At 56.1% G+C, this 16,160-nt stretch overlaps 1 protein-coding gene across 1 annotated transcript in view; it reads left to right on the top strand.

The window, feature by feature from the left end:
- Window positions 1–15,108, top strand: part of erfl3 (Ets2 repressor factor like 3) — a 42,042-nt gene extending 26,934 nt beyond the window's left edge. The window contains exons 2-5 of the mRNA XM_036538149.1: window positions 8,300–8,534; window positions 12,396–12,511; window positions 12,619–13,697; window positions 14,495–15,108. Of these exons, the coding sequence (XP_036394042.1) occupies window positions 8,300–8,534; window positions 12,396–12,511; window positions 12,619–13,697; window positions 14,495–15,085 (2,021 nt within the window). The 3' untranslated portion in view covers window positions 15,086–15,108. The remainder of the gene's footprint in view (window positions 1–8,299; window positions 8,535–12,395; window positions 12,512–12,618; window positions 13,698–14,494) is intronic.
- Window positions 15,109–16,160: the final 1,052 nt, after the last annotated feature.

Below are 16,160 nucleotides of genomic sequence, written 5' to 3'. Positions count from 1 at the left end.
AAAGGCCTCATCTGCTTACAGGTAGAGACGCTGTGTGAAAAGGGGAAAAAAAAAAAGTATGAGAGATGCGAGCTCAGCCTTCACCACAGCCACCACCGCTGCCACCTCTCCGTTTCCCTCCTCCTCCCATCCCTCCATCCCCTTTCCCTCCTTTCCTCAGCCCTCCTCTTCTCCTTCTGTCATTCCCCCTTTCCTCCCCCACCCCCTCTCTCAGTCCCGCTTGACTTCTCTCTCTCTCTCTCTCTCTCTCTCTCTCTCTCTCTCTCTCTCTCTCTCTCCTTCCTTCACCCCCTCTCTCTCTCCCTCTCTCTCTGTCTCTCTTTCTCTGGCGAACAATAACCCCAGTGTGCGTGAGTCTATTTTTGGCCCTCCAAGGCCACCAGTGCTCACTCTCTCCTTCTCTCCCCCTCCCTCCCTCCCTCCCTCACCAACTTTCTTCAGTCCCCAAGCTGTAATGTCTGGCTACCGAACAATGAGAGGTCGTCAGCGACATGCTAGCCTGTTCCTCTCCTATAAGAACGCTAATAATAGTTCTGTGTGGCTGAGAGGTTTAACCCTTCGTGGCAGGGAGTGCTTTGTTAGTCAGGGACCAGGAAGCGGCACCCGCTCCTTTGGGTGGTTGGCGGCCTTACCGCTGGAGTGCTCAGCTTTGCCAGTAACTTCTAATCACGACCTTCTCACTCCACTGTGAAATCAGACTCAGGCTCCAGTCCTCTGGCTGTCTGTCATGTGTTCCAATAAAACAGAGCTTTTTCTCTTCATGTTCAGGGGAGAAGGGCAGTAAAAAAAACTTTTTATTTACTTTCACTCAAACTGCGAATGTTTAAATGCTCCTCAGTTGTGTTTTTTTTTTTTTTTTTTTGGCACAGGGCTGTCTGTCCCTGTGTCTCCATCTCTCCTCCTCCCACTCTCTCTCTCTCTCTCTCTTTCTGATCCCTTCTTCTCTTGTCTTCTGTCTCTGCTCCCTCCCTCCCTCCCTCTGTTGGGCTGATGAATGTTTAATGGAGTTGTGGGAAGAGTGCAGACACTCAGGGACTGAGGCTGACGATGGGGCTCTGGTTTCTCTCCCCCTCTGGCTCTCCCTCCCTCCCTCCTGCAGTTACCCCCCCCCCCCCCCCCCCCCCCCCCCCCCCCCCCTCTCTCTCTCTCTCTCTCTCTCTCTCTCTCTCTCTCTCTCTCTCTCTCTCTCTCTCTCTCTCGGGCGTCAGACAGTCAGTGTGTCAGCCAGTCACTGTGCCACTGCCCCTGGGCAAGCAGGGTAGCTGTGTGTGTGTGTGTGTGTGTGTGTGTGTGTGTGTGTGTGTGTGTGTGTGTGTGTGTGTGTGTGTGTGTGTGTGTGTGTGTCTCTCACGTGCGTCAGATGTAATCTGTGTGCCAGAGTGTATCTGTGCGTGCTCCAGTGTCAGCCTTTGTTTTGACTGCAGACTTCAAGGCCTTTCTTGTGTCTGGTCAGCCTGCTCTCACATACACACACACGCACACAGTGTGACGTTCAGCCTAATGTGCCGGTTTGAACGCCGTTCCGTCAGATCGCGCCGATACCATCGAACGCGGAGGGAGGGGGATTGGAGGATGGGAGAGGGGGGGGGGGGGTCGACCTGCCTTGAACCTGCCAGCGGGCCCATAACAGGCCCGTCTCAATGGCACCCGCCCCCGAATCCAAACCCCTGATGGTGCAGTTTTGAGTTTGCAGAAACGTGTCAGTTTGTTCTGATTTCAGAACAAACTTTTCCCTGAGAGCCCGGTCTCACCATCCTGCTTCACACAGTCAGTGTCAGAAACGCATCTCCGCTCGCTGACCCTCCGACACTCTCCTCGGTGCCGTCTTCATTTTGGAGCGCAAAGGTTGACTGGGGGGGGGGGGGGGGGGGGGGGGTCAGTTCATAACGTGTGAACCCTGTTTCAGGAGCGAGATGAGTCTCGGCCTAACTGATGTGTTTATTATTTCCTTCGGTTATGACTGAGCTCGTAGGAGAGTGATTGACTCCTACACCTCTTTTCCACTGATGGAACCTCGCTTATCTGTGCTGGGCCAGAGCGGAGCTCACTTAACGTTTCCACTGCGCAGCCTGGGTGTAAGATGTCACATCAGATGTAGTGATGACTAGCTCATTAACATGAAAAACGAGAACACTTTTGCATTTGTGTTGCCTTGTATTTTGTATGTGTATAAATGTGACAATTTTACATTACATTACTTAACGTTATTGGCGTTTAGCAGACACTCTTATCCAGATTGACTTACATAGGATAAGGTTTTTACAGCTGGACATTCACTGAGGCAATTCTGGGTTAAGTATCTTGCCCAAGGGTACAGCAGCAGTGCCCCAGTGGGGAATTGAACCAGCAACCCTTCGGTTACGAGCCATACTCCTTACTACTATGCTACACTGAACCCCCATTGCAGACTTAAACACACTGCAGTTATGCACACTATGTCTATTGACAGTACAGCTAAATGGCTGTTAAGAGTGATAGCTTAATTGCCAGTTAAGTGTCACAAAATGACAGCCAGAACTCAATAGCATTGGTCATTGCCTGCACCGTGAGTTGCATGGATATATCTCGTGGCCCAGAGTAAAATACTATGGAAAAGCATGGAGAAAACGGCTAGCAGGCCTTATACCAGCACAGCAGTGGAAGAACAATGACAGGAACATGGTTACTGTCATTAGATTACCTTACTTCACTCATCCTAAGGTGATCTGCAAAGCTAGCGTGGTTGTTTCTTAGCTGGGTGTTTAACAAAGCAGTCCCGGTGTAAGTACCTCACCGGCGGGTAGCGATGCCCCACCCGGGATTTGAACGTGCAAACTTCTTGTGACAAATATAGCCCCCAGTACGCGCGGGTGCAAATGATGTGGTGTTCGGCAGCCGAGGCGGCGAGGGCGGGGACGAGCGGGTGGAAATGCAGAGTCGCCGATTCCGCTGCCGTGGAGAGGGAGAGGGAGAGGGAGAGGGCGACCAGGCCCCGCGTGGCAGCGCCGTTCCGGGACCCCTCTGGGGGGAACGTTTAGCGCTCACACGCGACGGTGCACTTGAGGACTCGCGGTGTGAGGGGGGGGGGGGAGAGCTCTGTGTACAGGAGAGTCTTCAGATGATGGAGGGGTGGGGTTGTTGGGGTTGTTATCGGTCAGGGAGTCGGCGAACCCGCTTAAACCCTGTGTCTCGGTCGGAGAGCGTTTGGCACTTGGGCAGGAGGAGTTTGAGGAGTTTGACCGCGCATGCCGAGAAGACCTCAGTCCCCCGAATTAATTTGGACGAGGAAGTCCATGACCGGGTACCAAGCTCACACCCCCCGCACAGTCCTCTACACATCTGCCCCCTGGATCCGAGACCTTAATTTCACCCGTTTACCCCCCCCCCCCCCCCCCCCGCCCGCTCTGGGCTCTGTGTCTGTGATCCCCCCCCCCCCCCCCCCCACTCGCATCGTGGAGGTCATTCACACATATTCCAAATACTCGTACTGCAAAAAGTTTGGCCGGGACTGCCAGAAAGATTTAAATCACGGCTAGGAAAAAGACATCTGCAGCTCAGTCCTTGGGAGGGAGAGCGAGAGGGAGAGGGAGAGGGGAGGGAGGCAATCCGACCTGGATGACAACAGACTACGAGACGAGCTATGATCTCATCCCCTCTGCCCCCCCACAACCCCCCCCCCCCCCCCCCCCCCCCACCTCCTCCCGCTATTGTCTGCCTCCCACCTCCCTTCCCCGCTCCGGTTTCCCACTCTTGTCTCTCCCTCCTCCCAGGGTTTACCCGCCCTCCTCTCCCTCGCTCCACGCCCCCCCGCCCCCCGCACCCCCGCCCCGGCTCCGTCCCACAGCAGAGATTACACCCCTCGTCAGAGCGCTGCATTATTGATGCACAATCTCTGTCTGTGTGTCTCGCTGTCTCTGCGCTTTAATGGGTATCCAGTGTCTGCCCCCGGGGGGGTCTGCCAGAGAGACAGGAAGGGTGGGGATGGAGGTCGTGAAGGTTAAGTGAGGGGGGAGGGGGGCAGGGGGGTGGGGGGGAGGTCATGCGCCGACACTCGCAAAAACACTCAAGCATGCATTTATGCATTCTTGCAGACGCTCTGCGTACTCCCCCTTCCTCACACACACACACACACTCACACACACACACACTTCTCCACATTCCGTACACATGCTAATGGACTAACAGTACATTGTATGCAAGCAGATGATATACACACACACACACACACACACACACACACACACACACACACACACACAGAGCACCTCTTTGGGATAACACAAAACACTATGGGAAGTGTAGGCCTGATCCAGGCTGAGCATTTCTGGCCCACCTACTCGTACAAATGGCGTGTATGGCATAAGTGTAGAAAAAAAATCGGTATGCTCTTTACACTCACAGCTACACTGTATGGGTGTTATTCATACAGTGATTCATAACTGATTTGTATTTTGACAACACATCCAAACAAGGTTCATCAGTGGTAAACTGTAGCAAATATTTATGGGGAAAGGTTAGGCAAGGCGAGTGTCAGGTACATTCCTCTGTCTGTAATAACACAAAAGGCTCCTTCTTATAAAATGATCTTCTGTGATAGTTGCTGAGCAGCGATAAACCAGTTTTGATGGAAATCTGATATGTTATATTTAGATATTAGTCAGTTTTATTGTGAGTTTTGCTGAATGTGTTGCTGCGGTTCAGACACTCCTGGGTGGTGAGGTGTATGTAGTGGCCGTTGGACATCAGTGTTGACAGTAATTGGTCCTCTTGCCTGGGGAGAGGCTGCAGGCCCAGCCCACCTGTAGTGTTTTTGTTGCTGCAGGAGTTTGACAGCAGGGTTAAACCGGCTGAAACGGCGGCCTCATCAGGAGCGCAGATGCACGCCTTTGTCCGCGCGCGGTTCTGCTCACCGCTGCGGTCCTGTCAGCCCCTGTGCATGCGCCGCGTTGCCAGGCGAAGGATGCGGCCCATCCGCTCTGTCTCGCGATCACGCACGCACACACACACACACACACACACACACACACACACGCACATGCGTGCACACACACGCACAAACACTCACACACACTCTCTCTCACACGCACACACACACACGCACGCGTGCACACACACGCACAAACACTCAAACTCACACACACACACGCACATGCGTGCACAAACACTCACACACACTCTCTCTCACACACACACACTCACACACACGTGCACATGCGCGCGCACACACACACACGCACGTGTGCACACACACGCACAAACACTCAAACTCACACACACACACTCTCTCTCTCTCACACACACACACACACACGGGCTCTCCCTCGGAGGCGGCGCGTGAGTGGGGGCAGCATGCCTTTCCATCGTGGGCCCGTTTGCGCGACGAGGCCAGCCGTCACCAGGAAAGAGTGACAGTGACGCTGGCGGGGGGGATTTCGGAGCGCCGGAGGGTGGGAAAGCCGGGGGAGTCGGGCAGGGACAGGCCGCCAGCCCGGGCCTCTCGCGAGATGCTTTCACCAGCCCGACAGAACGCACAGCCAGTGAGCGGGTCCTCTCGGGTCCTCCGCCGCAGCAGCAGGGAGGAAACGAGAGGCACGCGTGCGGCAGGGGTGTAAACAGGGGCCCGCGTCGCCGGGTTTGGCGTGACGCTGGCCGCCGCTCGCTCCAGCTGCTCTCCTCCCGCGTTGCGCGAGCTAAATCTGGCCGCACCGCGCGGAACCGGGGGGGAGAGAGAGAGAGAGAGAGAGAGAGAGAGACAACATGATTCCCTGTGATCTGCCATCCGGTTCTGCACACTTCAGAGCTGACTGTTCGCTCGTCAGCAGTCAATGAAAGAAAGCACAACCAGAGTAAACCAAGTGGGCTGTTTTCAGTTGCGGTGTGTCATTGCTGTGAGCGTTGCTCTGCGAAGCTCGGCGGTGTGCCGTGTGATAGTTTGTGTGCGTGCGTGCGTGCTTACTGTGTGTGTATGTATGTATGGGTTTCCTTTTAGATTTACAAGGTTTCACTCCCTCCTCTGATGAGTAGAGAGGCCTTCTTCCATCCTGTCACTGAAAATGCTAAAACAGAGAGCTTCAGAAACCATATAAATGTAGTTTTGTACCAATTTACTTTCATAAGACACTTAATCAAGTGCGATTGTGGCTGACATTTAAGGCTTTTTATTGTGCACAGATAGTTTAACTCGTTTAACAATGTATCATTAAATGAACAAGAACAGGAGATGAATTCCTCATTTCCCCGGCAATTAGAATTTTCCTCGTTGTTTAAACGGTTATGAAATGTTGGAGATTGAAGTCATCATTTAATAGATTTTTGAGTATTGAGGGGTATTCAGAACTGTTCAGTGCAAATGGTGGTCCTTCTTGGCAATTAAAATAGCAGGCTCTTGAAACCCCCCATTTTTGTAAACTCGCCACATTAATCATAACAATGGATGAAAACAAGGGCAACACCGTTGCCAGGTTCCTTCTGCACTGGACAGTGTAAAAACTTCAGCTCAAATGGCTACCCCTACAAGTATAGGAGACCGTGGAGAAAGCAGTATTGTCGGCTGCCATGTGTCCACCTCATTCTTGGTGGAAACTTGCATTATAATGGCTGGTGACTGTGATTTATCACTCTTCTTTAGCGAGCTTTCAGAGCAGAAACCTATAGGGGAAGTCTGGACTTACATGGACATGTGCATGGTTCATTTCTGCATCACGCCATGCTGTATGCTGTGTTTGCATTAGGCGACGTTTGTCCCAGAGGGGACTCTTTACTGTAATACTCAAAATGAAGAAGACTCCCACAGAGTCGGCAGGCGTGTTCCTCACCGGCTCCGAGACCGACCCCGTCCCCCTCAGGCGGTCCTCTGATCCGCTCCGCAACACCGGGGCCCCGCCCGATCGTGATTGGCTGAACCGGTAACTCCGTCAAATCGGGAAAATGAGTCTGCGCCGACTTTGAACAAGGCAATTAAGCGAAAGGACCTCTTGATTCCCAGTAGCCAACACAGGCAAGAATTTATTTTCATCATTGTTGTTCTCGCTCTAATATCCAGAGAAACATTAGGCATGTTGACACAAACAAATGCTCACGACTCCACCGCCATACCCGTGTCGCTAAGTTGGTGTTTCGCTCAAGAACCTGTTGCTCCGTGTGCTGATGCAGCATTCTGAACTCAGACCACCTGCCTGAGGACACTAGCTGCATATGGGCCAGGACATCATTATACATTACATTACATAACATAACATAACATTACATTACGTCATTCAGCAGACGCTCTTATCCAGAGAAACTTCCAAATAAGTGCAGAAACAATGCTAAGAGTAATTATCAACAAGTACTACAAGAGGTCAGTAAGATACTGAGTTAAGTGCTGAACTAGTGAGGAGTGCTTTTTTTAATAGAAAATAGAAATAGATAGGCTAGGTAGAGAGGAAGGTTGGCTAGAGATAAAGCTCTGAAGCGGAAAGCGGAAATGCAGTGTGCACATGTCCACGCGCGGCTGTAGATCAGCACGTTCCGCTCCCAGGCTGCGGAGCGTGAACCGGATGGAGCCGCTGCGAGCCGTGGCAGTGCGAAAGCCCCCTGTGCGCTCACCGGTGCGTGGATCGTGTACGCGCGGGCGGCCGTAGACACGAAACGGCTATGGCAACGTCGCTGCCTCAGTGCACTTGTGGTTAGGGCCCTGCCCCTTGGCACCGGAAGGTTGTGGCATTTACACCCTGGCCGAGTCACGGGCCCAGGCGTTTAGTTCTGACGTGCGATCGCCTGCGTGCTCAGGTGACGGTCCTTCAGAAAGGGGCTCGTCCCGGCCCAGAGGGGCGCGGTTTGCTGCTGCCGTCCCCCCCCCCCCCTTCCTGCTGAAGGAACCCGCCTCTGTGACTCTGCCAGGCCAGCAGGGCTAAAAAGCAAAAGCCCTCAGTCAGCTTCCAGGCCAGAGTGACCGTCAGCCCTCCCGGGAAAGGTGTTTTGTCGTCATGGGAACCTGGCTGTGGAGGCGTGGTGCAACGTGACAGGGGCAGGATTATGAATGACGGGGCGGGAGGGTGACGGGGCGGAGAGGCCCTGCACGAGCCAGGCGTCGGCGACGTTAGCGCTAATGTGATGCAGAGGATTGTGTACACGCAGACACTCAAATAACAAGGCCACGCACAAATAAACTAATCCTCTTTGGTATTAGAGGAGTCTTACACCTGCTAACGCACCACGTCCCCACCAGGCTCCGCGGGGGTTATTGTGCAGGGTCTCAGTGTTCCCCTTTATTAAGCCCTGTTAACCCTCTCCCTCTCTCTCTCTCTCTCTCTCCCCCTCCTCCCCCTCCTCCTGGCAGGGTTTGCCTTCCCGGACTGGGCCTACAAGCCGGAGTCGAGCCCGGGGTCCCGGCAGATCCAGCTCTGGCACTTCATCCTGGAGCTGCTGCGCAAGGAGGAGTACCACGACGTCATCGCCTGGCAGGGTGACTACGGCGAGTTCGTCATCAAGGACCCCGACGAGGTGGCGCGGCTCTGGGGGGCCCGCAAGTGCAAGCCCCAGATGAACTACGACAAGCTGAGCCGGGCGCTCAGGTACGCCTGCTCCCTCTATCCCCTCTCTCTGCCTGTCCGTCCATCAGTCTGTCCGTCTCAGCCAATGCGTCGGCCTCTCAGCCGTGACCTGGAAGGGAAGGCTAAGCTGAAACGAGGCTCTTAACCTGGATGTGTCACTCACTGTCTATCCTCATCAATCACTCGGGTCGCTTGCCAAAAACGTCCGAGGCCCTGTGCCCCTAATAAAACCTGGCAAAGTGCTGAGCCATTCGCCACTGCTAAAGAGCCACAGGGAAGGTGGCATCCGCTGTCACTGATTTTTATTTCAGACAGTCAAACAAACGCCTGAGCTGATCGCCTGGGCATTATTCTGCACAGGTTGATCCCCCCCCTGTAAAGGATAAAGGATTACGGAGCCGCTTAATGACGGAATATTTACTAATTTCCAATCAACTGATGACACCAGCTTGTGTTTGTCAATAAACAAGGTCCGTCTGTGTTTGGAGTGCCGGCGAGGGCAGCACGAGGCGAGATGGAGCTGGGGATAACCGCGCACGCTCCTGCGTCTTAGCCCCCTATTTTTATCCCGGCCTGGTGTTTGAACAGATTTGCAGCTTACACAACAGCGCTATACGTGTTGCATGTTATAGCCATACATTCATATTAAAGTATTAAAGGAGATCGCAGGCTGCCGTCCCCCGCTGATGGCCTGTGTAGGAATTACTCGGTTGGGGGGGGGGGCTGAAGGACTTTGATGTCGTCCCCTGAGACGGATGCTTTTGAATTCCTGATGCCCGTCCATTAAGGGCACGGTGATCCTTGCGGTGATGCGAACATGCGCGAGCGCACACACACACGCGTGGTCACACGCGTTCGGAGACCTCAGCTGACATGGGAGGCAGATGAGGCGTTCCCTCTACACGCATTACTGCCGCAGAAGGGCTGAAAGCACGTTTAAATGCGTCCGTAATCACAAAGGAGCATTGTGGGATAGCGTTGGCGGAACCAGCCGGCGTGCTTCAGGCGCGCGGCACAAATGTGGAATTGTACAGGAGACGGAACACAGAGGAAACCAGGCACGCCGTTCACTGACAGGCGTATTTCATTTAGACTGTCATTCTGTAATTTGACGGCTGCCTTTTCGCAGGCCTCATGGCCTTCCGCTCTCTCCCGTGGAACACATGTGGAAGTTCCTTTCGTGCGACTCCGTCTGTTGGTTTCCACTGCGCAGAAAGCTGGAGCCTTGCATGGATATGATGTCATTTTGGCCCCGCCCCCCACTCCGCCCCCTCCCCGGTGTGCGGCCCAGCTGTGTGGGAGGGCGGGACTTTGGAGAGGAACTGTCCAATAGTGGGCCCACTTGCCAAACTTGCAGCAGCCGGAAGCTGCCTCCTCTGTCCCCTGGCCCTCAGCTTGCCTCCTCTGCGAGTGTGTTTTTTTGCACTTTGAGCGTGCACGCACGCACGCACACACACACACACACACGTACCCCCCGCCGGCTCCCCTCTCCCGGTGCACCCTGGCTGTGTCAGGCTCCCTGACCCCCTGTGTGTGTCAGGTTGGTGGAATAGGGTATTGTGTTTGCGTGTCCGTGGCAGTCAGTAGGTCAGCTGCCAGGGCACAACAGCCCCCATTGTGCTGGACATACAGAGAGAGATCGGGGGGGGGGGGGGGTGGAGCGGGTGACAGCGTGTGTGTGAGAGTCATGTCGTGTGTGCGTTTCATTGTCCATGGGTGAATGAGGCCTTTATTCGCCACGGGGAGGGGGCGCACACGCACACACACACACACACACACACACACGCGCGCACATGCTCACACACCGTACGCCCCCCCCCCCCCCCCCCCCCTCGGAACGGGCTGCCCAGACCCGGCAGGCCCCGCGGTCCGGATCATTCCCCTTTCACAGAACCATGCGGGCCCTGGTGTGGGTCAGTCCTGGGCCGGACAGAGGCAGCCAGCAAACAGCCTCGCTAACTGTGTATTACAATCACCATTTCTGGTCCAAAGGTTATTTTTACAGAAAGAACTGAATGCTTCGTATAGCTCATCCACACTGAGGGCCTTCCAGCCACACAGCTGTTCTGTGGCCTCGGAGACTCCGCTCTCCGTCTCACTCCACACGGAGGAAGTCGAACTGCCACTCCATGGCAAACAATCTGAGCTGATTTTTTTTTCCCTTCTTTCTTCCCTTAGTGTTTATTTTCTGTCATAATCTTACCCTGAAGCGCATCCAGCTCTTTGTGTAGTGCTGGCCAGCGCAGCGGAGAAAATCCAATAATTTCCTATAAGTTCCGCCTAAAACCCTGTATTAAAAATGACGGGTCGGAGTGAGGGGAGCGTGTCTGCCCAGGGAGGTGGTGGCAGGCTTGGCCGCTGTGTGGGAAGTGTGCCGGGGGCAGAGGGGCACTCTCCTGTAAAAACCCTTTCTTCTCGTTTGAAGTGAGTTCAAATGCCCTTCAAAGTGTTCGGGGGGCCCGCTGCCTCGGAGAGAGAGCGCTCTTCGGAAAACGCACTGACCGAGGTGACTCACGGCCTGTGCCGGCTGTGTACAGGTGCGCCGGCCTCTGTGTGCGTGTGTGTGTGTATGCACAGGGCGTTGCCGCGTGGGGCCTTCCTGCGTCCGCATACCTGTCGGTCTGAGGGCGTCTCCGTTTACCCAGCGCGGGTTGGGCCGGCCGCGCTGTCCTGACGTTACACACGTCCTCAGAGGCGCGGATCGTGGGAGGGTTGCTCTTTTTGTGGCGCTCGTAATCCCAGTTCCTCTTCTGTCATCCCTCCCTCCCTCTCCCTCTCTCGCCGGGAGTGTCAGCGGTTTACCTCTTCCTCAGTGCTGAAATGACACACTGTTTTGTGTGTGTGTGTGTGTGTGTGTGTGTGTGTAAATGGTGCTTTCCCCAGCATGGGCTTGTCCTTATCTCTCCTGTGTCGCAGAGGGGGGGTGAGGTGGGGAGAGGGGGCAGGGCCCGCCAGCGCAGACACAACACAGCTAATAACCATAATAGAGCGATGGGGACGAAAGCCCCCCCCCCCCCCCCCCAAAACACCACCTCGGAGCATAATGACCTGCTATCTGGAAAAGAACGCTGCCCCCAGCAGATACAGAAATACACCCCGCTGCGGTGGACTCACTCAGATCCAGATACCGGAGGGGGGGAGGGGGGTGCCGTACTCTAGAGGTCAGGAGGCCAGAGCGTGTCAGATCAGGTCCGCACGGGGCCTGTAAGGAGGCCACTGAACGGACTGACCGCAGCAGAGAGAGCGCCATGCGGAGATCCAGATAGACCTGGCGGTTATGTAAAAAGATAGAGAGATGAAGAATAGGAAAGATGCCGTTATGTAAACAGATACAGGGGGACAAAGGTTAATGTAGATTGGGACTTATAGGCGGAGAGAGAGAATGGGAGTTATGTAAAGGGATCAGGCAGCACAGGGGATCATCGGTGGGACAGTGTGTTACGTAAAGAGATGGACTTCCCCGCAGATGGAAGGAGGGCCCGCTTCTATCCTAAAAACGCCCCTGCACCCTGCATCACCCCCTCGCCTCGGCCCCGTTCGGGCCGGGGGGGTGAGGTGATAAGCAGGGATTTGCCCTCATGCTCCCCCTGTTGGACTCGCACAAGCAGTTGAAAAAAATGTGGATATAACGCAGGACAGTGTGCAGTAAAGCGCCTCTGAGTGTCCGCACAGTACCTGTGCCCACTGTATCTCAGTGTTATCATGTCTGCCTTTGCATTCACCATCTTGTGCATACTTTGCTCCTTGCTAATCGGTGTGAATTTGTGCGTTTGGTGAAAAATGTATCCATGCAGGTTTGTTAGTACAGTTTAGTCCACCCCTGCTGGAGTGTCAGAGAGCTCGTTTTCACATGTTAATGTGCCCTCTGTCTTTGTTTCATAGGTATTACTACAACAAGAGGATCCTTCATAAGACTAAAGGGAAGAGATTCACTTACAAGTTCAACTTCAACAAGCTGGTCCTCGTCAACTACCCTTTCATTGACATGGGGTCTGCAGGTCAGTGTGGCCCTCTCACCTCCGCTGCTGTGAATGACTTTGTCTCCATTAATGCAGTGTTGAAAACCGAGACTACATTTCCCATCATTCCCATCTCCTTCTTCCAGGAAGTGGAGTCCCACAGAGTGCTCCCCCAGTGCCGTCTGGAGCAGGGGCCCATTTCCGGTTCCCCCCATCCACGCCGTCTGATGTGCTGTCCCCGAACGAGGACCTGCGCAGCCCGGGGGTGTTCAGCGCGGTGGCCCGCCGCATGGCCCGCGGCTCCGTCAGCGACTGCAGCGACGGCACCTCCGTCAACTCGGAAATCGAGGAGGGCGGGGGCGGCGGAGGGGAGGAGCGAGGCGGCGAGCGGGCGTTGGGCGGGGGAGGGGGCGGCCCCAGCGGCGGCGGCGGCGGAGGGTTCCGGAGCATCCTGCACCCCCGCCTCTCCCACGACTCCCTGTTCCGCATGTACGGGCCACCGGCCAACCCCGCCCACCCGCCGCCGCGGGCTCCCCCCGCCCACCGCGTCCACCCCGACCCCCTCTCGCCCTTCCCCGTCTCCCCCCTCCCTGGCCCCGGCGGGGCGGGGCTGCTGGCCCCTCCCCTCTCCCCCGCCCTCTCCATGACCCCGTCCTCCCACCTGCCCTACACCCCGTCCCCGACCCTCTCCCCCATGCTGGGCTCCCACTTCTCCTTCAACCCCGAGGACATGAAGCGCTACCTGCAGGCCCACACCCAGAGCGTCTACAACTACCACCTGAGCCCCCGCGCCTTCCTGCACTACCCCAACATCATCATCCCCCAGCCCCAGCGCCCCGACAAGGGCCTGGGCCCCGCGGCGGGCGGGGCGGGCGGCGGCGAGCGGGGCGGGGCCGAGCGGGGCGCCCCGCACAACAGCCACCACCACGGCCACGCCCACGGTCACGCCCACCCGCTGCACCACCCGCTGCACCTGGGCGAGGAGCCGCCCCACCTCTCGCCCTTCAAGTTCAAGCTGCAGCCGCCGCCACTGGGCCGCAAGCAGCGTGAAGGCCAGGCGCAGGGCCGGCCCGGCTCCAGCAGCTCCGGCTCACTCTCCTCCACCTCCGGCCTGGGCTCCTCCATGTCCTTCGGCAGCGACCTCAGCTCCGCCGGCGGCTCCGGCGTCGTCTCCAACTCCTCCTCGTCCGGCTCCCTCAACAGCGCTGGCCTGCCCAAGATCAAGGTGGGTTTTTCGGCGCCGGTACGGTAGCTGTACGCGTGCTTCCGGTGGAGGTGGCAGAGCTTGCATTGTGCAGCTGAATGACACAGCGCCGGTGTATTTTCACCTACATTCACCAACACCTTGCAGACATCCGCATGCATTTTGCTGCATTGACACTCACACCAGCACCTAGACTCACTAATGGCTACATTCATAAATATATACATACCTGTGCATATATCTACAGAGTTATATACAAACCTGCATGAACCAACAGAACGTACAGAAACCAACATGATAGTATAATCAAGTAAGACCTGTATACACTTATACATTCATTATATTACATTCATTTAGCAGATGCTCTTATCCAGAGCACACTACTGCTGGGTGGGTGGGGCAGAGTATTATTTTTTAAACCCTATAGTTTGTAAATAGTGCTGAAGCTGACTGGAATTTGAGTGTTCTTACAGTAGTATTTTTTCCACTTAGCTAGTACTGTAGCAACAAGAACAATTGGTGATTCTGCATTTCCAGTGTGACTTCCACTTGAGCACCTGAGAATATTCATCCAAGTGACACTCCCAGACCAGTGAGCGTGAGCATAAAACTATTCAAGCCCTCTGGCCAGCTCACTGGTTTGGGAGTGCTGTAAGCCTGGTCTGACGCTGTTGCTCATTTAAACTTTCATGGATATACTGCTCTTCTGTGCTGAAAGCCGGTCTGGATAAGAATGTCTGCTAAATGAATGTCATGTAATGAAGATGGAGTGAAGTCAAATGAAATGCAGCCGTCTAACACTCCGACCCCCTGTGCAGGTGGAGCCCATCTCCGACATCGAGTCGGAGGAGGAGGTGGAAGTGACGGACATCAGCGACGAGGACGTGGACGACCGGGATGAGGACTTCGACCTCTTCCCTCACCGGCGGGACCGTCAGCTCAACGGCGGCGCGGCACCCCCGCCCGCCGACGACGACCTGGACGAAGACGTGTTCAAGGCCCCCGCCCCGCCCCCGCCGGGCCTGCTGCCCTTCCTGGGCCCCCCCGCAGAGCCCCGCCGGCCCCTGGTCCTGAAGAGCGAGCCGGGCGAGCCCGGGGAGACCCCCCCGGCGGGGGCCCCGCCTGCCAGCCCCGGTGGCACCAAGTGCATCCCACTCAAGCTGCGCTTCAAGCGCCGCTGGAGCGAGGACCAGCGCATGGAGGCCAGCTCCGAGGAGTCCGACGACAAGAAGGTGCGGGCCGAGGGCCAGGAGGCCGAGAGGAACGGGGCCGGGGAGGGGGAGGAGAACGGCGAGGGCGAGAGCCCGCCCCCGGCGCTGGACTGCCCGCCCCTGCCCACCCAGCGCCGGGTCAGCGCCGAGCTGCACCGCGCCACCGCCCAACTGTCCCTGGAGAACAAGGACTGCTGATCTCCACACACACACACACAGACACACACGTACACAGACACACACACACACACACACACATTCTGATACCCCCACATGCACTAACTCACATTAGACTGACACTAATACTGACAGACACAGGAAGTGGAACAATACTGATCGACATGCAGTCATGCATATGCTCTAATACTGACACCCCTCCCAGTCGTAAAGCTCGGCCGACCTCACGCCCACCCGAGCCCCCCCCTCCCCGCTCCGCTCCATCCACGCGACTCCCGCAGCGGCCTTCGGACCCCCCCTCCGCGTTTCCCGGGGACACCACTCCTTCTGTTCCACACCGAACGGAACCCCCGCTCTCCGCCACAGCCTCTTCCCCTCCGACTGTGCCCCTCCATCTGTCCCAGAGTCCCGGGAAGTTTTCGAGTCTCCAGAGCTTTCAGGACCCCTGCCGTCTCGTGCCCCTTACAGAGAGATATCCGCCCTCCTGCCCACGCTCATTTTCAGTGGAGCCCGGGAGAAAGCGGGGGCGGATATATTATTTTTTTAAAAGAAAACTAGATTTCGTAAGTGCCTGTTCTTACACGGAGGTATACCGCGCCGCAGAGAGAGAAAACTGCCTCGAACCCCAGACAACCTGTGCGTAATAGGAAGAGTGGCAAAACTCCTGACGCGTCAAACCTTGACTTTTAGATCCGTCAGCGTCGGTTGTGTGAGGACAGTGGAGATTGCGCTCAGAGAGGGAGGGGAGGTTTCCCTCCGGATGGGAAGGACTCTACAATCGACTGCTCGGAGCTGCCAGTCGGCACACTTCACTGCCCTGCCCCCTCAGGCTGCCCCACCCCCCCAGGCCACCCCGCCCGCTCGGGACCGGTCCCGCAGAATCTGCCCCTGCACCCCAGGAGCTGTGGACCCCAGACTGTCCGCCTCTGCAGCACAAAATGGGACTGAAACAGGGAGTCAGAGAGACGTTTCGGAGAGATGGAAAAAGACACCTTCCACCTTCAGCATCAGGGCCCTCGAAGCGTCCGTGGTTCTGGTCCCGGCCCTCCTGTCCCGCGTGGTTGTGCAGTTTTCGGGTTCTCTCGGCCCGCCTGAG

Source organism: Megalops cyprinoides, chromosome 10 (assembly GCF_013368585.1).
Source record: "Megalops cyprinoides isolate fMegCyp1 chromosome 10, fMegCyp1.pri, whole genome shotgun sequence".
Taxonomy (NCBI): Eukaryota; Metazoa; Chordata; class Actinopteri; order Elopiformes; family Megalopidae; genus Megalops; species Megalops cyprinoides.
This window is presented reverse-complemented; position numbering and strand designations above follow the sequence as displayed.